Here is a 19,405-nt window from a genome sequence, read left to right on the forward strand (position 1 = left end):
ACATCTTTAGTATGATTTGCTTTGGGGCTCAACATCACATTTTAAAACAGGAATAGGTCATAACGTTATAATGCAAACATCCATTTCAGTGTAATGATCAAAGTCTTACAGAATAAGTAGAACAGAGGCTTGTATCCTCGACTGCATCTCCAGACTCTGCTCCAAAGTTACGCGCACTATGTTTTTCTGAAATGTAAAAAATGAAACACACATGTACTGTACGAGCAGAACGCTGCAAACATATTTAACAGAGATGATGAGGTGAATGTTGGTGGAAGGTTCGGGAGGTTAAAAGTGACTTACAAAATTAACTCGCAGGTCTCTGGAGAACACAAATCCTGCTAAAGAGAAACACATTCAGCTGCCAGCAGATGAAGGAGAGCAGAGAGAGATTATTCCTCCCTGTGAGGAGGAGAGGAGATAAAAACGTACCTCCTTCGACTCGAACTAGACCTCGCTCTAAAAGGATGTTCACAGAGTCTTCAGACAGAGTCGGGTTTGCAGCCAACAACCTGAAAAAAGAAATAAAAAACTTCAGCTAAGAGCTACACACAGGTACATGAACAGCTGCTAGAAATGTAATAGTCTATTTCATTTTGTTGTATTTTATCTTTCTCTAGGGTGATTATGTTAAACAGTCATATATATATATATATATATATATATATATATATGTATATATATATATATATATATATCAAGTGGTAAACTGGAGTGATGTGACACCTCTCAACTGCCTTCTCATAAGTGTAAACTCTTTTCTTCTCTTCTGTCATTTTTTCAAACTGGAGCATCTCATCCATCCCCTGCTTCATCACTTTGGATATTTCTGTCTGCAAGAAAAGGAAATGATGAGGTGAGAGAGTCAAACCTGCTGACCCAAGTGGAACATGGAGATAATTGATGAATCATTTTCTTCTACATCTACACAGACCATCTTTCCTTTAACAGCTTGCTATATGCAGTATAGTGATAATAAAAATGTTGAAGTACTGGATATAAAGGTATAAATCCAAAAGCGTCCAGGAGAATGACGGCATCCACCATCTCAGGAAACAGAGCACTGAACTGTGGGAAACACGACACGGAACCATGATACTGAAAGAGGATGTGTGTTGTGTGAAAACAGTGATAAGTTGCATGTGATGAATCTTAGTTACCATGGCAGCAATGTTACCACCTGTAGAGAACATACCATCATCAGTCATTTTGTTGTCACAAACTCAAATTCAAATGGATTCAAGCTTTGATTGGAAGATGATTCATGATTATTTTCATTAACTGTCAATTAATCAATTAGTTCATAAAATGTCAGAAAATAGAGAAAAATGTTCTTCACACATTGTCAAAGTCAAAGGTGACGCCATCAAACTGCTTGTTTTTACAAAACCCAAAGATGCAGAAAAGCAGTAACAAGTTGGGACCATTTTACACTTTTGCTCAATTAATGACTTAAACGATTAATCAAGTACCAAGTTGGTGATATATTTTCTGTTGATTTATTGATTAAATCACAAATTGTTTCAGCATTATTTCCTTTCTTGATCATACTTCTCACAACACGGTGTAATGAAACTCCACTGGCAAATTTAATCAGTCAAACCTGATTTTAAAAAGCATCTTTTTCCAGTAAAAGAAACATCAGGCCTTAACGAGGTTTTATTGCAGCAGATGTGCATCATTTATATTTTGCTGTGTCAGCATGGTGTGTGACTCACCCATACTGTGGCCTATGATGGAGAATTTTGTCCACTGGAGACCTGCGGGAGTTATTTTAAAGGAAACACCACATCTGATTACATCTAGTTGTTCTTACTGCTACATTTATCACTTTATAGCTGGTTTAACTGCCACAGAGACGCAGAGTCCTGAGGAGATCCAACCTCCTGCTACAATCACATTTACAGAGAAACTAATGGCTAGAAAGGTGCTGAAACTTCTTGAACTCACACACCGTCAACAACTCTGCGTACGTCCGCCACGTATGCAGGAAAAGAGTAGAAGACTCCAGGAGGACGATGAGATGACAGACCGTGACCTGGCAGGTCCACCGCCACGCATCTGCACTCTGAGAGGACGGAGACGGAGACAAATGTAACGAATCACACTTCAGTCTCACTTACTGTCATATTATTTCTTTTACAAAATGTAGGCGTAGGAGAGGTGACAGCTAATATATCACAGTGTTGTTTACTGAAAGTTTAATTTGTATCACCTTTGGGTAGAAGAGGAATGAGGGTGTTGAATGTACCACAGTTGTCAGCCCAGCCGTGCAGGCACAGCACAGGACGGCCGTCATCAGGACCCCAGACTTTACCTCTGATCTCCCCCCATGGGACTGGTAGAGAGAGCTCTGAAACTGGACACACATCACAGTCATCAATCTGCAGCTCAACATGAAGATCTGACATATCTACTGTTGATACAAACCAACAAATACAGAATTTCACAGCATTGAAATTCATGATCCCTGAAGTGGGAAAAGGTTAAAAATCCACTCAGCCTGTTTTTAGTTATTGAGAAATACTACCTGCTTGTCTGATTGTAGATGACATTCCAGATGATCCTCAGTTTAGCTGAATAGACAGCAAAGAAAACATGCAGGCAACCTTTGACCTTTAGAACCTAAAAGCCACATACAGCTACCAATGAATTTGATTGGATGTTCAGGATGATGAGCTGCAATCACAGCCAATCATCATACACTGCAGGGGCAGGTGTCACCTTCCAACAAGTCAAACAACAACCCTGTACGTTTGTTCCCTCAGTGAGGTCTGTCAGACGGCCTTCAACCAGGAGAACAAGTCTGAGAAAGTGACATCGAGTTCCTGCTGAGAACAGCTGACATTCACTCCTTTCTCTGCTGTTACGTAATCTCTTGAACACACTGTGCTGTTTTGGTGGGTGAGTTTTACTGCCCAGCTGTGTATCTTGGATACGTGCTGCCCAAACAAGCTCCACCAGATTGAAGACAATTAAAAGACTAGAATGAACGTCCATACTGAAGATCACAATCTGGCTGATTACTGCAACACAAATAAAAGACACTGATCAGCTTTCAGCTCCCAGCGAGCAGTTTATACATCCATATGTGATGGGTGCTCAGTGTCTGACTGCAAGATTGAGATTACATCTGTATCATTGTCCATGTCTTATGTAGAACATTTTGCAAGAACCCAACACAAGCTTTTCTTTCCATCACTGTACAAAACAGATCTTCATGTCACTGAAGCTTTGTATTAACATCTCTTCAATGTTGTTTTAGATGTTGCGACTTTAAAGATCATTTAAAGACATTTTACAACATTTAAAAAGACTGTTATGAATTACAGTTTGTGTCTAATATGGTTTTTCTGCAAATAAGTTAAATTCTCCAAAATACATCCACTCCTTCTCCCTCAATGAAAAATATAGTCTATAAATATGCAAATATTTTTAATTTCAAAAGTTTGAAATGTCGTCTACTTCACTGTAAAGTTCATTCTAAGTGGTTGTGCACTGGAGGCCTTAAGTTTCCATATCACACTTGTGTAAGTTGAATACTGGACCATGATTGGCTAAAATGAGTTGTGATGTCACAAATCCTGCTCATACAGGTAAACTCAGATTTAAGATGAGCACAAAGAAACTTTCCGTCTTCAGCAGATGAATAAAGAGTCTTCTAGTATAAAATTCTGCACATACGTCATTCTGCACAGTGAAGCTCAAACATCACAGGAAGTTTGAAGTTTAACTGCTTGTAATTTTCACTGTTTGCTCATCTGCCTGCAGGTCTTCATACATTTAAGTATCAAGTTCAAGTTCAACATCACGTTATCTGTGCAAAGAAATGCTGAAGATGAGGCTCAGCACTGTGGGCAAAGGTAATTATTACTGACGATATCAATAAGATAAACGATAAAGATATAAAGTAAAGCAAAAGACAAAGAAGCCTTCTACAGATAAGGACTTGACAGAAGATAAAGGACCCGTGTATAATCAAATGAGATGAAACAGGATAAAGTTTAGTGAAATAAATGAGAAAATGGAAGTGTGCAGCTTCCTAAATGTTACACAAGTTCACTTCTTCTTTCCTGCTGGTTTATTTTATTCTGTGTGACTTTATTTATCTGGTTTTGTACCTTTTAAAGGAGATGATGCTTTTCCTGTCAGCGCTCCTGGAAAGACCTCACTGTGAAGATCAAGCCACCACAGAAAACCCAAACTTTTATTCATTTGCTTTTAAGTGATTCTATTATTATTCTACTGGATGTGTTTCAATGAACTTCCATGTTTACTCCCTTTGTGTTGTGATTTTTTAAATATTTTTTCTTCTTCTTGACTGTTAGCTTGTTCTGAAAAGTGCTATATAAATTGAATTATTATAATTATATGTTCTTACTTGTTCATTCACCCACTGTCACAGGATAAACACATAGTTCACCTCATCAGTCATATGACTTCATGTTTCAGCAGAACTTTGTTGCTGTGTACGATAATAATAGATTTTGTGGCACATTTGTTTTACAGGAAACTTATTTAAATGTAAAATACATCTATAGAGAGAAGGAGAGAGGTAGAAAATCAATCATCTCAAACTGACCAGAAGCGTACATGATTAACTAGCAGAGGATAGTAACACAACGAGGGCTGAATACTGAGGCTTGATGTTCAGCAGATATGAGAATAAAAGCAACAAACACAGACGTGATGCTCTTTGAATGGAGCGGGCCTCGTGGTGAACATCCGCTGAATCTCTGAACAGGAAAAGCAGCTTTGTCCATATAACACTTAAACTAGGCTGCTGCAGAAGGCATGAATTTATCAGAAAGCTTTAAATTATTAACCTATCTGCAACAAAAGACATGAAAGACATGGCAGAGAGTCAGGATGGCTGTTTTACTGCATCTGCTGCCCAGAAGTTGTAAACACTACAGTCTAAATACAGCAGAACAATTCAAAATGTCCATTATTAATCTAGTTAACACAGTTTCAGTGTGTCTTCCTCAGCAGGAATCAGGACCAGTTTAAAGTTCAGTTAAACATCTTTTTTAATGGTGCTGTAAATACAATTAATGACTATTGGTAATGTAAACAATATGAAATGTGACAGTGTGTTAGTGAAACGCTTGTGTGTGTGTTTAGTTTATAAGTTAGACGTCTTCTTGTGTTTTCTGTCCTCTGGCTGTGACAACACTTTGGTCAACAGGAAGTCAGACACAAACGGAGCGACGACTTCAGGATTATTCAGATGGACGTGATGATCGCCTGCTACCGTCACCACCGTGTGCTGAAACCGAGACAGAAACAAGAGGAGAGAGATGTTCACTGAGACAGAAAATAATCCCCACAAACCACTTCAAACAGTTGTAGCTGTATTCAGGTTCTGTCCCCGTTGGAAACTCACATTTCTGTCTCGGAAACACTGGAGGAGTGTTGAGCCAAATTTCTTTTGAGCTGGTTCAGAAAATATTCTCTCAAAGCCGCTTTCTGATCTGGAAGGAAGAGATTTTGAACATATTTAGCTCAGTGTGAGAGAAGATATTCTACCGTCTACTATGTCATACTGTAGCTATGATAAATATATAGTATAGAGAGAACAATGTGAACACAACTAGAAACTATGAGACTTTCTGTCAGCTTGTCATGACATTAGCTTCCGTATGTCGGCTGTTATAACTAGAGCTGCAACAATTAGTGGATAAATCGATTAGTCGCCAACTATTTTCATATTCGATTAACTGTAAACTGAAGATCTTTGGGTTTATGGACTGTAGACATTTGAGGACGTCACCTTGGTTTTTGGCAAACAGTGATTGATATTTTTTAACATTTTATGGACCAAACAACTAATCAATGACTGGAAACATAACATCATGATAGTGTAGGACGTCTTACAGAACAACTAGAATTGAAGCTCGTATCCTCGACTGCATCTCCAGACTCTGCTCCAGGCTGATGCGCACTGGGTTTTTCTGAAAGCATAAAAGGAAACACACATAGACTGTACGAGCTAAATGTTAAACCTCCTGTGGAAAAAATACAAAGGTAACAAAGAAGTGGTGGTGAATGGTGTGGGGGGAGGGGGGGGGGTTAAAATGACTTACAAAATTAACTCGCAGGTCTCTGGAGAACACAAATCCTGCTAAAGAGAAACACATTCAGCTGCCAGCAGATGAAGGAAAGCAGAGAGAGATTATTCCTCCCTGTGAGGAGGAGAGGAGATAAAAACGTACCTCCTTCCACTCGAACTAGACCTCGCTCTAAAAGGATGTTCACAGAGTCTTCAGACAGAGTCGGGTTTGCAGCCAACAACCTGAAAAAAGAAATAAAAAAAACACATCAGCCGACTGTACAGACAAAGCTACTAGAAGTCTAACAGTCCGTTTAAAATGACCCAGCAACTGAAAAACGATCTCACCTCTCAACTGCCTTCTCATAAGTGTAAACTCTTCTTTTCTCTTCTGTCTTTTTCTCAAACCGGAGCATCTCTTCGATCCCCTGCCTCATCACTTTGGATATTTCTGTCTGCAAGAAAAGAGACAGAAAAGATGAGGTGAGAGAGTCAAACATCAGCAGAGCTGATATCTCTTAATGATATGAAAGAAAGGATGAAAATGAAGAGAGGCAAAATGAAATCATACTGCAGGAATCATTTTCACCACTTGAATGAAAATTATTCTACGAACATCATTTAAATGATTGTGTGATATATTACAACAGGTACAGTATGTAAAATATACTGTATGTACTAATAATGACACTCAGGTCGTCTCCTCAGTAAGATTTTTATGTTCAACATGTTTGATTTGACTGTTTACAGTCACTCATTTCCTTCCCTGAAACAACATTCAGAGCTTCATTTTGGGAAATAAATAAACAGTTGAACGAAGAAAATCTAAATAAAACATTTTACAGATTTTTCTTCTGGGTCACGACTTCAGTATTTCTAAAATCCTGACTATAGTCTTGCATTTAAAACCATTAAAGCTCTGCAGTGACTTTCTCTCGAATACCGAATCTGTCGGCAAGAATCCGAAGGCGTCGAGAAGTACGAGAGCCTCGACCATCTCAGGATACAGAGCACTGAACTGTGAGGAAAAAACAACATGAAGCACATGATGACACAAGAAAATACAGCAACATCATCTCCGTATACTGCATGAAAAGAGATTTTACACCCTTACCATGGCTCCGATGTCAGCACCTGTAATTAAGAAAGAAGCAGTGTGTGATTTACACTTTCATTATTTTATAGGATAGAAAACCATATAAAAGATGTAATTAAGTTTACACAAACAGATGAAGATAAATTCTGCTCCGATGCTCCACTCACCCATACTGTGGCCTATGAGGGTGAATTTCTTCAACTGGAGAGCTGTTGGGAGTTAATTTCACACATCATCAACCAGGCAGGTTCAGTATTTCATCACAAAACACGGACATCTAACGAAAATGAGGGTAAATAGTCCCGAAGAGGCCTCACGTAATGCTTAAACCCACACATACTGAGTTTGAACTCACACACCGTCAGCGACTCTGCGTACGTCCGCCACGTATGCAGGAGAGGAGTAGAAAGCTCCGGGAGGACGATGTGAGGACAGACCGTGACCCACCAGGTCCACCGCTACGTATCTGCACTCTGACAGGAAGAAGAGAAACTCAAAAACAGGAACTGGATCAACCCACACATGTACATGTTTGGTTATCACTTTATTTTATGGCTCCATTCTTAATTATTTGTACTTTGGTATTAATTATAGATAAAATAGAAACAAGGTTCTGTTGAATTTATAAAAGCTGAGTTTCATTATGGCACCGCGGTGGTGGTAATGGGGGGGGGCCAAGTGCTGCTTCCTCACATAGATTTATCCTGCTGGTCCGGGGGATTGAACCAGTGACCCGATTATTTTCTCAATTAATCAATTAATCTTTTGTTCAATAAAACAGGAAAAAAAGTAAAAAACATCCATCCCAGTATTCTGGAGCCCAGGGTGATGTCATCAAATACGTTGTTTTTGTATCAAAGTATCCATTATCTGAGCGTCACAGCGGCTCAATAAGGAGGAAAGCCTCCATCGTTACACAGGACACATCAACCACATACAGATATGTTCACTACTGAAGTGTCTTCTAACAGTAGTGATGTCAGTGTTCATGTTCAACTGTTTCATTCTTTCTATTTCTTCATTATTTTGCTTGATAAATGATGTAAGCAGTTATTAAAACAGCTGCTGATTAATTGCTTTATTTAAACTCACATTAACACTAATTCATCATTCAGTTTTTGAATTGGACACTTGAACCTGCGTTGCTGTTGAACTGTATTCTTGTTGTCTATATGATCACATTTCTGCATGTTTAGCTGATCAGACTTCAGACTAAATGACTCTCTCAGCACTTAATTAGAATGAATTCATTCATTCATTAATGAATTGGAAGAATACCAGCTGTGATTATCATTGATTAAAAAAACAAAATGTTTTCCAAGAAACTTCCTACAAAATGATTAGATAATGATTTACTAATTATAGACCTGCGATGATTAAAGACAATTAATCACCAACTATTTTGATAATTGATTTATCACTTTCAAGCAGTTTTTATTTGATGCTTTTAGATCCTAAAATGTGAGAATTTGCTGTTTTCTTGGTCTTAAATTGTATTAACTGAACATGTTTGGGTTTTTAAAGACATCAACCAAATGATTAGTCGATTAATTGCAAAAAATAATCAGCAGATTAATTGATAATAGAAATACTCATGAGTTACAGCTATAGAAAATGATGGACCTGTCAATAAAGTATGATGTCATTGGTTTCCTGTGATGGGATTAACTTTGGACAGAAAGAAGAATTTTGAGAGAAAAGAAGCTTGTGGCGAAGTGTGTGAATAGTTAGAGTCGTGGGATTGAGATCAGTTTTAAGTACTCTGACGATGTGACTCACCTTTGGGTAGAAGAGGAATGAGGGTGTTGAATGAACCACAGTTATCAGCCCAGCCGTGCAGGCAGAGTACAGGACGGCCGTGATCAGGACCCCAGACTTTACCTCTGATCTCCCCCCAGGGGACCGGTAGACAGAGCTCTGACACTGAAACACAGACTTCAGAGAATTAACAACAGATATTATCACTACTGTGCATAAATGTTTGATAAAATCTCATAATTTAACATCCAGGAATAAAAACAGTGTGTTAAAAGTTCAGCACCAGTTTCTGAGAAGGCATCATTTATAAATGCTGTCATCTTAATAAATCATTGACTAATCCTTTATACGTCATTTATGAGCCATTTAAAAACAACTTATAGGTTGTCAGATTGAGAAGAATCCTCCTGCAGTGTTTCAGTGTCTCAGATAAACATCCTGCAGTCTGCAGCTCTGACAGGCAGCTCAAATAAACAGTGTGGAAAAGATAAAAAATAGCAATTTTCTCATCACTCAGAAGCTACTGAGTGATATTTATGAGCGTGATTTTCAGTCCAAACAGACTTATTGAAGCCTCCTCACAGCTTCACTGTTACCTGCTTGTGTCATTGGAGCGGATGTTGCACAAAGTCTGACGCTTTAAAACTTGTAAAATACTTCCACAAATCTTTCATAAACGCGTCACCGACTCCTGAAACTTATTAACAGGAAGTTCTGTGGTTTCCTGAAGCTGCAACCAAACATTTGATTGGGTAAGTAATAAAGGGGCGGGTCTTATCGTGACACCTTGATACTTTTCCCTCGGTACGGGCTGTCAGGCGACATCTGATTGGTGATAGTTGATTGGTGTTGCTAAATGATGACACAGATTCTATAAAAATAAAAGTCTTTAAAAGCCCCAATCCGTATTTTAACCTCCTGCCCTGATGTGCAGATAACTGAAACACAACCAACCTAAACTAGAAGTTTGCTTCAGATAAAATGTTCTTCATTCAGCAGCAAACAAACTGTTACTGAAACTGTGTCCTTTCATAGATGGACAGATAGATACTCAGAACATATGAAACATACTTTCACTACAATATTAACACACAAACTGACACCTGGTCCACGAGGAGCCCATCTAACCACAACATTCAATGTATTCATACAAAGCAAAATGCACCTAAAAACAGGAGCAGTAAAACTGTTAATAACTATGAAGTGAATTTAAAGGAAAATAGAATAACCTGCATTTCAAATGAGAACTTACAAATTATACAGCCACACATTTCAAAGTTTCACAGCTGTTTTATCCTCACAGATAACATCATTTCTTTGCTTTTGCTGTGAATCCAAACTGAACAGCTGCTGGGGCCAAAGATTATAACAACAAGAAGTCCCATGAGGGTTTGTTGGCATCCTTTCCTATAAAGACTCACGCCAGTTGTGATTCCTGCTTTATGTTTGTTACCACAGTTTACCTGGAGGTGCAGAGTGGATACAGAATAAGGGCAGAACTCCTCAGCATCATGTTTCAGCTTCTTATAAAGACTGATGAAAGACACTCTCAGAGGACAGGAAGCATTGGGACACAGGTTTGCTCAGAAGTGGGACAAGACTTTGTTTTTGTGTATTACAGCCTTCAAAGATTCAGTTTGGTAAAAATCCTGCCTTTGGTAACTTGTTGAGTAACTAGACACAAGAGCAGAATGAATATGATGAGTAAAAGCAAGAACATTGAGAACATTACAGATGTTAACACTTTAGTTAACTGCATGTTAATGCGTCTCCATTAGTTATAATCTTATTTTCTCTGTAACAGTAATTATTTGATACTCTGGTGAACAGAAAGAAAGTAGAAAACAAGTTTATTTCAATTCCACAGTTGAATTAAGAGGACAATGTGTCTTCATGTGATAAAGATGTGGCACAAAAACAGCACAGACCCAAACTACTGGCATTAATCTCTCACTGAATGACAGTCCAGCATCTGTCAGAAAAGCATAAATTATATAAAATAGAGAAAGAAGAAGAAGACAAAAAACAGCGAGGAGACACGAGAAACAAGCAACAGATCACAACGGCATCATTTGTCATTCAGGCCACTTATATTAAGTAAAATATTTAAGGCTTTAATCTCCATTGATCTTTATACCTCTATTGACCAGTTATCCAAAAAATAAAATAAATACACTTATATATCATATAGGCTGCACAGTGGCGCCGTCGCCTCACAGCCTTTATGTGTCTGCATGTTGTCTCTGGATGCTTCACCTTCCTCTCACAGACCACTAAACTAACTGACCTACCTGCCTGTAGGTGTGAATGTGACTGACTGCTGATTGGCTCCTGCGACCCTCTACAGGATCAGCAGTAAAGAAAGCGGATGGATATATCGTATAAGTTTGCACGAGGTGTTGCTTTCCCTTTTCCCTTCCTGCTTTATTTTACATTAATAAAGTCAGTGTTTGTCAGACAACTGCAACACACACTTTTATTGGATTAAAGTCATAAAAGACAAATTACTACAGTAAGTATATTTATATGATTTCAAGAAGAAAAAAATAAAGATTTTACAACAGTCATGAAAGTGTTAATATTGACACCATAAAGCTACTTAATGATGAATATTAATGATTTATTGCATCACTCAAAGTAAAATGATCAAAATATAAATTATTGCTAAAAATTCAAGATTAAATTTTTTATGGATGTTCAACAAATATTCCTCATATATATACATACATACATACATACATTATATATATATATATATATATATATATATATATATATATATATAAATAAAATGGCCAGTTCAGTTCAAATGTTTCATCAGTGACAACATGCAGTAAACTAGATATTGTGTTACAGTAGTGATCCAGGTTCACAGCTGTCCTCCTCCTCCTCCTGCTGCTGCTCTTTACCTTCTGACATGATGCACTAAAGAGAAACTGTGCAACTGCTACAACATCAACAACTATACAGTTAACAGTGTGAAGTCCTCTAATAAAAACAAGGCCTAACTTTTCTTGGATATTTAATAATTAACACAGTTTAGAATCTTTTTGGTCAAATTTCTTTTAGGTGAAGCATTTAGTCATCATCTTCAGAGTAACTGACATCCAGTAGTTTAACGTCTCTCTTTGCTGCAGTGACATACAGGTGTGATCCAGGACCCTGTGACATCACAGCTGGGTGTGACTGCACCTTTCTGACAACACCTGCCAGGTGAAACAGAGCAGAGAGGGCAGAGGAAGACTGATCTCCAGGAAGTGGTGATTACTTATGTGTTTGTGGTCTGGAGCTGACGAAGATTATTAAAGATAAACCATCATCTGTCTCTTTCCTGCTTTTTCCCAGAAGATTCACATCATATTATAATGTAGAAGAGGGTGACATGATGATACATATCCTCATACAAGGGTAGATATTCTTTAATATCTCATTAGGTCATTGTGAGCGGTGTTGCATCAGTTAGCAGGACTGTTTTATGATTTTTCCATAAATGTGATGAAGTGTTTGATTTTACTTTGCTGGATTAGCAAAAAACAGACTTTCCTGTTTAAATATTTTATCCATTAATGATTCCTAGTATGTTATTACATACTTGGAAGGACTCTACTCAACAGCAGGTTGCACGGTTCACTTCATAATGTCTAGTTAAAGCTAAATGATATGCAAGTGATGGAAATCAAGCTAACGCGATGACAGCGAGCTGCTCTGCTCCTTCCTCCCTCTCCCTGCTCTGTTGCTCCCTGAGTGGCAACTACCACGGCCGCTGCTGAGTTACTTTTTATTTTCAATTTTCAGTGGAACGACTCTTTTCACTGTTTAAATACAGTACAGCAGTGTCGACCTCCGTCAGTGAACTGACTGATCCTGGTTGTTAATGATACTTTTGATTCTTTAGCTCAAAAAGCAAAAGATACAGAATTTACTCAAAACACAATGAGGCAGCTTCTCTGTGTCTCATCATCTCACCCAACAGTTCCTCATCTGAAGTTAAAGAAGAGCAGCTCGGTGTGAAACAGTGCTCATGATGCCACTGTCGCTCAGGGCAACAACAATACAAATCAATACATTAAAAGGTATATGTTAACGAATGTATTAAAATACTTTAAATCATTAAAAAGCCCACCATAAGTCACAAATGGCAACTAGTTGATGTTAAAACAGTTCAAGCACCAAGGTGAGTAACTGGCAGCTGAAGTCAGCTGTGTAATATGAATGTGTGTTTTTTTCCTACAACTTGGAGGTCTGTTCGTCTGTCAGTCTGGCCGACTGTGACAACACTTGAGTCTGCAGGAAGTCAGACACAAGCGGAGCAACGACGACGGGATTATTCAGATGGACGTGATGGTCGCCTGGTACCGTCAACACCGTGTGCTGAAACACCAGAGAAAACAAGAGACAGACAGAAATGAGGGTCAGAGATTAAATTAAAGTGAATTATCAAGCTTCTCTTTTTGTTTTCCAGCCAATCCATTAATACCAAACTGAGAAAGAGAGAATCATTAACAATGTTCAGTTGATCCTCTGTTTCCTCTCATCAGCAGCTTCTTCTCGGCCAAACTTCGCAGTATGTAGGTCAGCGATGAGGTTCACAGCTACAACTATTTCTGCTGCCTGTAAGACGTTAAGCTCATACTACGCTGCTACTTTTGCGTCTGTGCAGCTGTCTGTCTGTCTAACAGGCACAACTACGCACAGGCTTAGTGGCTAAAAATAAACCCCAAGATGCAAGTGCACCTACTTTATACAAAACAGACTCACATTTCTGTCTCTATAGGCCTGGAGAAGAGCTGATGTAAACTTCTTTTGATCTGGTTCAGCAAATATTTTCTCAAAGCCTTCTTCTGCTCTGGAAGAAGACAAAGAACAAGATTGTATGTATATTTAGTATGTTACTGAGTTTATTACGTGTAAAAAGGAAAAGGGAAGTAGAGGGAAGTCTTACAGAACAACTAGAACAGAAGCTTGTATCCTCGACTGCATCTCCAGACTCTGCTCCAAACTGATGCGCACTATGTTTTTCTGAAAGCATCAAATAAAATATACTTTACATGCATTTTATGGGCTGAAGACACCTTTGGGAGAAATAAGGCGGCAAAGTAATGAGCAGCGGGAACCTACCAGATTAATACGAAAGTCTCGGGAGAACACAACTCCTACAAGACCACGTTAAATCCCCAGCATAAGAATAGAAGAAGAAGAGAAGTGAGATTATTCAGCGGGTGAACCCCCCCGAGTGCCCAAAAACAAACATGAAAGCACAGAAGAAGAGGGAAAGACGTACCTCCTTCAACTTGAACTAGACCTCGCTCTAAAAGGATCTTCACAGACTCCAGAGACAGAGTCGGGTTTGCAGCAAACAGCCTGAATGAAACAAAAGGCTTTTTTTTTTTTTTTTTTTTTAAAGACAACAGCAGTTAATCAGTGGTAGTAAATAGAAACGTGTGATACCTCTCAACTGCCTTCTCATAAGTGTAAACTCGCTCCTTCTTATCTTTAGACTTCTTTTCAAACTGAAGCATGTCTTCTATCCCCTGACGCATCAGTTTGGGTAATTCTTTCTGCCAGAAAATGAGACATAAATGATGAGCAAAGCAATTCAAAACAGACAAAGCAAGATTTTTGTTATACTGTAATATAATGTGAATGTTTAGGCTGACCCAAAGGACAAAAAGCATTTCTTAAATGTCATAATAAATCATACTGATACATCACTGGTAAACATTAAAACAGTTGAAAGTACCGGATCTGTGGGTAAGAATCCATATGAGTCCAGCAGTACGACAGCATCCACCATCTCTGGATACAGTGCACTGAACTGTGACACCATGAAAACACAAGAAAATATAAAATCATAGTCTCTGTATGTTATGTGAGAACAGAACATTTACATTTAGTCAAGACAAAACAATCGCGTGTTAGAGGACAGTGGCTCAGAAAGAGCCTTGGTTCAAACTAGAAAGTAGATAATTAGGTAAAAGTGCAACGTGAAAAAAAACATTAAAGTCATAAACAACTGGAAGTAGTGAAGAGCATAAGAAATACTATTGACAACAAGAAAGTAGCGCTACAATCAACAAAGTGCTAAAAAGTTAAAGGGGCTCAAGTGTTCACGGAGGAGCTGAGTTTTCAAGATAAAAGAGATGAAACACACTACAGGCTGTTAGAACTCACCATTCCAGCAACATTACCACCTGAAAAACAGAAAAACAGATAAAATTAGATACATAAATATAACACAGCGCCAACATTTTAATTGCTGTAGCTCTGCTGTAAAGCTGCACTCACCCATACTGTGGCCGATGATGGAGAATTTGCTCCACTGGAGAGCTGTGGGAGTCAATTTCACAGATCGTCAAGCAGGTTCAGCATCTCATCACACAACACAGCTCAGATTGTTTGCAGTTGAAAGACAAGATCGCTGCTTTGATTTTACTGCCACAGTGACGCACCAGAGCAGAGCAACATGGTTGAAATCAATAACAGGCTGTTTTCACAGAAATAGATCATGTGAAATTTGTAAAATCACATAAAGTAAACAAAAATTGAGTTTTTTAGTTGTAAAGAAGACGAAGAAGAAGCTCAGTCACCATCATCATCTTTGTCATCTGCTGAAAACACTATGAGATGTGGTTGAAAGCTCCAGACAGAGTTTGACTGTCACACACCATCAGACAAAACTCTACAAATGTGTTAAACAAAAGTTCAATTAAGATTTTTTCTGCTCAGTGATTGGTTGACTGGAGACCAATCTGTGTCAGTCAATGTGAAATTAAACGATAAACATACAGGAGTGTGAAGAAAGAGAGTTTATATGTTTTACACTGATTTCATGCATGAAACAAAGTCAAATATTGACTTGAGGAGCAGATTTTATTTGACATGAAAAACCGTCTGCATGACAGAGTCAGTCTTCATCCACTGATGAAGTTATTCTATATTTCACCAGCAATGACCATGAAATCAGCTTTATTTATTGCAGCTGGTGATTATTAATTGCTAATGATTATTTTTGACAGATGGTTGAGAAGTTGATCAACCCTGTAAACTGGTAGCAGAAAGTTGCTGTCTCAGCTGTTATTAGATTGTCTCAATTTAATAACTGTCTAAATACGCTTTTAAAACGTAGTTATTGACGGACACAGTGAGCCTCATTACCTGCAGCGGCTGACTGACTGTGAGTCTTAATGACCTCTGGATGACCTCTAACGTCAGACTTAACAGGAGCTGCTTTCAGCACTAGAATGTTTAGTGAATGACTCTCAGGAGTTTCTCCTAACTCAGCCGGTCCTGAGCTACTTTTAGCCTTAGGATGTTTTGTGAATATTTGGCCCCGAACACTGATAACACTGCAAAACAACAACTTCTCAAACTCACACACCGTCAATGACTGTGCGTACATCCGACACATACGAAGGAAAGGAGTAGAAGACTCCAGGAGCACGATGTGAAGACAGACCGTGACCTGCCAGGTCCACCGCCACGTATCTGCACTCTGCCAGGAAGAAGAACGAAAGAGGGATTTAGTCTCATTAGCTGTCACTTTATTTATTTAGAGAAACAATTACCTGTAACATCTATCATGAAAAAGTGTGTTTGCTTTAGCTGAGAGACATTGTTTGAATGCACATCACAGTCTAAAACTCTCATCAGCAGCTCAAACTGTAACGTCGGTGTTTTGGTGAAGGGCAGCAGCAGTGGTGGTATCTTCATCATCAAACATGAATGTGTCCCGTCTTTTTGGATGAGATGCAGCTGTTCTAACAGCTGAGCTGCAGCATCTGCGCTGCACAGACACACACTTTCCTGAGGAGAAGTCTAATTAGACAAACACCTGTGTGAGCTGAAGAGTCTCATGAAAGCAGAAAGTTGTTGAGGGAAACGTGACAAACGACAGCTCTTGTTCATACAATATTTGATCAAAAGGTACGTATATTTTTGTACACTGTGAGTGGCAGAAAGAGGAGCTGAACATGAGGAAAGACTCAGATTTTAGTTTTGATGTCAGCTCAGATCCTGTACACATTACTTTTGTGGGTTAGAAGAGTTTAGAGCTGCAACAATTAGTCGATTAACAGCCAAATATTTTGATAATCAATTCATTGTTTTGAGTCACTTTTCCAAGAAAGAAAATGCTAAAATTCTCTGGTTACAGCTTCATAAATGTGAATATTTTCTGGTTTCTTTAGTCTTCTGTGATAGTAAACTTGATATCTTTGTATTGTGGACAAAACAAGACATCTTAGGTGGCATCTTGGACTTGTGATCTACATTCTTCATCATTTTCTGATATTTTTAGACCAAGCAACTAATCCATTAATCAATAACATAATCAAAAGATTAATCAATAATGAAAATAATTGTTAGCTGCAGCTATAATTAGATTTTTTGAGAACAGTTTTAAATGAACCTCGACAACATGACTCACCTTTGGGTAGAAGAGGAATGAGGGTGTTGAATGAACCACAGTTATCAGCCCAGCCGTGCAGGCACAGTACAGGACGGCCGTGATCAGGACCCCAGACTTTACCTCTGATCTCCCCCCAGGGGACCGGTAGAGAGAGCTCTGACACTGAAACACACACACCCTCTGCTTTGGTATAAAGTGGTGGCAGAAGTATTCAGATCCTTTACTTAAGTAAAAGTACTAATACAGCTTTTACAAGTAAAAGTCCTGCATGAAAAATCCTACTGCAGTAAAAGTACATAAGTATTAGTAGCAAAAATCTAGTCATCATTAGATTATTAATAGTGAAGCATCAGTGTTAGAGCAGCATGTTACTGTTGTAGCTGCTGGAGGTGGAGCTAGTTTACACTACTTTATATACAGTTAGCTAGTTTAGTCCAGTGGTTCCCAACCTAGGGGTCGGGCCCCTCCAAAGGGTCAGCAGATAAATCTGAGGGGTCGTGAGATGATTAATGGGATTAATGATGATTAATCACTATTCTTTGATTTTTGCTGAAATATTGGATCATTTGAACATTTATTGAAATGAAAGCATGTGAGAAGTTTAGAGGGAAAAATCACTATTTGGTGGAGCTGTTAACAACTCATAGACATGTGAAATGTGACCCCGACTACACACTGCTTTTTGTAAGACGTCAAAAGACAAAAAGGTTGGAAACCACTGGTTTCATCTTTAACAATGTGTTGTATTTTAAAAGCTTGTTATATTATCCATTGTGTCAAATCTTCATCTGAAAAGTAACTAAAGCTGTCAAATAAATGTAGTGGAGTAGAAAGTACAATATTTCCCTCTGACATGTAGTGGAGTGGAAGTATAAAGTAGCATCAAATGGAAATACTCAAGTAAAGTACAAGTACCTCAAAATTGCACTTAAATACAGTAAATTACTTGAGTAAATGTACTTATTTACTCTCCACCACTGATTCACAAGCACTAATAATACAACGATCAATTCAGTTAACACATAAACACGATTCCTTTCATTTCTCTCTCTGTGAAACAACCGTCATGGTTTTAAATGAAATAAGTAGTTATGTTTCTCACAAAAACACTCAAACAGAGGGTGTAGTTTAGTTTAGTTACCTGCTTGTTTCATTGTACTGGACGTCAGGTGTCTGACGCTTTTCAAAGCCTGCATCATTAGAGGACACGTCTGCTGAAGTGCAATTAAAATCTATAAAAGTAAGAAACTATTTTGACGGCAAAAAAAGAAGAAACTTGAGTCAAACTATGAATAAAAGTTAGTTTTCCAGCTGCAAAGACACTCGCTGCTGTTTTCCGGTTGTTGTAAAACCACGTGGCGCGAGCTGACGATGCTATTGGATAAACGGAGATGTGAAGTTAGAGTCTGGGCCAATCACCGTTCAGAGAAGGCGGGGCTTACCTTTCACCCAGTGTAATGACAACAGCTGACCAGCAGAGGGCCTGATGGCCGTTTGACCACGAGAGAGGTCACAGTTTAACTGACTTTCCTTTATTAATGCAACCATAAACACAAACATTATAACATATTAGAATATATAACAACAAGTACAAGAGAAGGAAATACGTCAATAGCTTAAATCGTAACATAAAAGACAAGTTAGCTGTTTAGATTCAGCAGAAATATAATAATGAGTAGAAAAAGATGATAAGAGAGGAGATGAAGATGTACATTTCATTTCAGATCTTGCAAATCTTTTTTTTTCATTATGTAGCCGAATCTCATTCAGAAAGTGAGTAAAGTTGGTTTTTTTTTCTGACCATTTAATTTTTTTGTACATGAAATTCACAAAAAAATATTGAAATTGTTGAGCTTGACTTGACTAAAATATCACTACCATTAAGTGTAACCATTTTACCAGTTTTCCTAGACAGTTTTGTAACCTTCAAAAATATTTTAACAGTCCAGTAACATAGTCACTTACAAAGCAGATATATCAGCAGGTCATATTAATATGATTGGTCAGTTGATTTGTATTTACAGCATATTGTGTTCAAATTTATCCATTTAAAAGTTCATCCTGTCTCCTGTTACAGTAGCTCTGTTGCACC

General features: G+C 38.2%; 3 protein-coding genes across 9 annotated transcripts in view; all 3 read right to left on the reverse strand.

The window, feature by feature from the left end:
- LOC137174022 (serine hydrolase-like protein) overlaps positions 1–2,660 on the reverse strand; it is a 5,151-nt gene extending 2,491 nt beyond the window's left edge. The window contains exons 1-10 of one of the 3 annotated variants that reach the window (XR_010925258.1): positions 2,531–2,660; positions 2,216–2,359; positions 1,955–2,068; positions 1,719–1,760; positions 1,161–1,180; positions 994–1,068; positions 727–833; positions 433–512; positions 304–341; positions 110–186 (exon numbers count right to left, since the gene is read on the reverse strand). Coding sequence is in view for 2 of the 3 variants with exons in the window: in XM_067579007.1 (XP_067435108.1) it covers positions 110–186; positions 304–341; positions 433–512; positions 727–833; positions 994–1,068; positions 1,161–1,180; positions 1,719–1,760; positions 1,955–2,068; positions 2,216–2,359; positions 2,531–2,555 (722 nt within the window). In the remaining variant the exon portion in view is untranslated. The remainder of the gene's footprint in view (positions 1–109; positions 187–303; positions 342–432; positions 513–726; positions 834–993; positions 1,069–1,160; positions 1,181–1,718; positions 1,761–1,954; positions 2,069–2,215; positions 2,360–2,530) is intronic. The other 2 variants (XM_067579016.1, XM_067579007.1) reach the window with 2 other exon arrangements.
- Positions 2,661–4,859: 2,199 nt separating this feature from the next.
- LOC137174006 (serine hydrolase-like protein) lies at positions 4,860–9,788 on the reverse strand. 3 transcript variants are annotated; one of them, XM_067578976.1, is made up of 12 exons: positions 9,503–9,788; positions 8,928–9,083; positions 7,508–7,621; positions 7,316–7,357; positions 7,167–7,186; positions 6,996–7,070; positions 6,401–6,507; positions 6,216–6,295; positions 6,087–6,124; positions 5,878–5,954; positions 5,387–5,474; positions 4,860–5,269 (listed from the first exon to the last, which is right to left on the reverse strand). In XM_067578976.1, exons 1-12 carry the CDS (start codon positions 9,513–9,515, stop codon positions 5,126–5,128), a joined length of 954 nt encoding a protein of 317 aa, XP_067435077.1. In that variant the 5' UTR covers positions 9,516–9,788; the 3' UTR covers positions 4,860–5,125. The 3 variants fall into 3 exon arrangements, with proteins under 3 accessions (XP_067435077.1, XP_067435086.1, XP_067435095.1); XM_067578985.1 differs by having other exon boundaries at positions 6,087–6,121; positions 9,503–9,784; XM_067578994.1 differs by having other exon boundaries at positions 8,928–9,071; positions 9,503–9,781.
- A 951-nt stretch (positions 9,789–10,739) lies between these two features.
- On the reverse strand, positions 10,740–18,677 carry LOC137173991 (serine hydrolase-like protein). Of its 3 annotated transcripts, none has more exons than XM_067578963.1 (12): positions 18,455–18,677; positions 17,332–17,475; positions 16,285–16,398; positions 15,192–15,233; positions 15,078–15,097; positions 14,647–14,721; positions 14,355–14,464; positions 14,188–14,267; positions 14,025–14,059; positions 13,849–13,925; positions 13,665–13,752; positions 10,740–13,277 (listed from the first exon to the last, which is right to left on the reverse strand). In XM_067578963.1, the coding sequence occupies exons 1-12, from the start codon at positions 18,510–18,512 to the stop codon at positions 13,134–13,136; spliced, it is 987 nt and encodes a 328-aa protein (XP_067435064.1). In that variant the 5' UTR covers positions 18,513–18,677; the 3' UTR covers positions 10,740–13,133. The 3 variants fall into 3 exon arrangements, with proteins under 3 accessions (XP_067435064.1, XP_067435056.1, XP_067435048.1); XM_067578955.1 differs by having other exon boundaries at positions 17,332–17,493; XM_067578947.1 differs by having other exon boundaries at positions 17,332–17,496.
- Between the last annotated feature and the right edge of the window lie 728 nt (positions 18,678–19,405).

This window comes from Thunnus thynnus, chromosome 3, assembly GCF_963924715.1.
Source record: "Thunnus thynnus chromosome 3, fThuThy2.1, whole genome shotgun sequence".
NCBI lineage: Eukaryota > Metazoa > Chordata > Actinopteri > Scombriformes > Scombridae > Thunnus > Thunnus thynnus.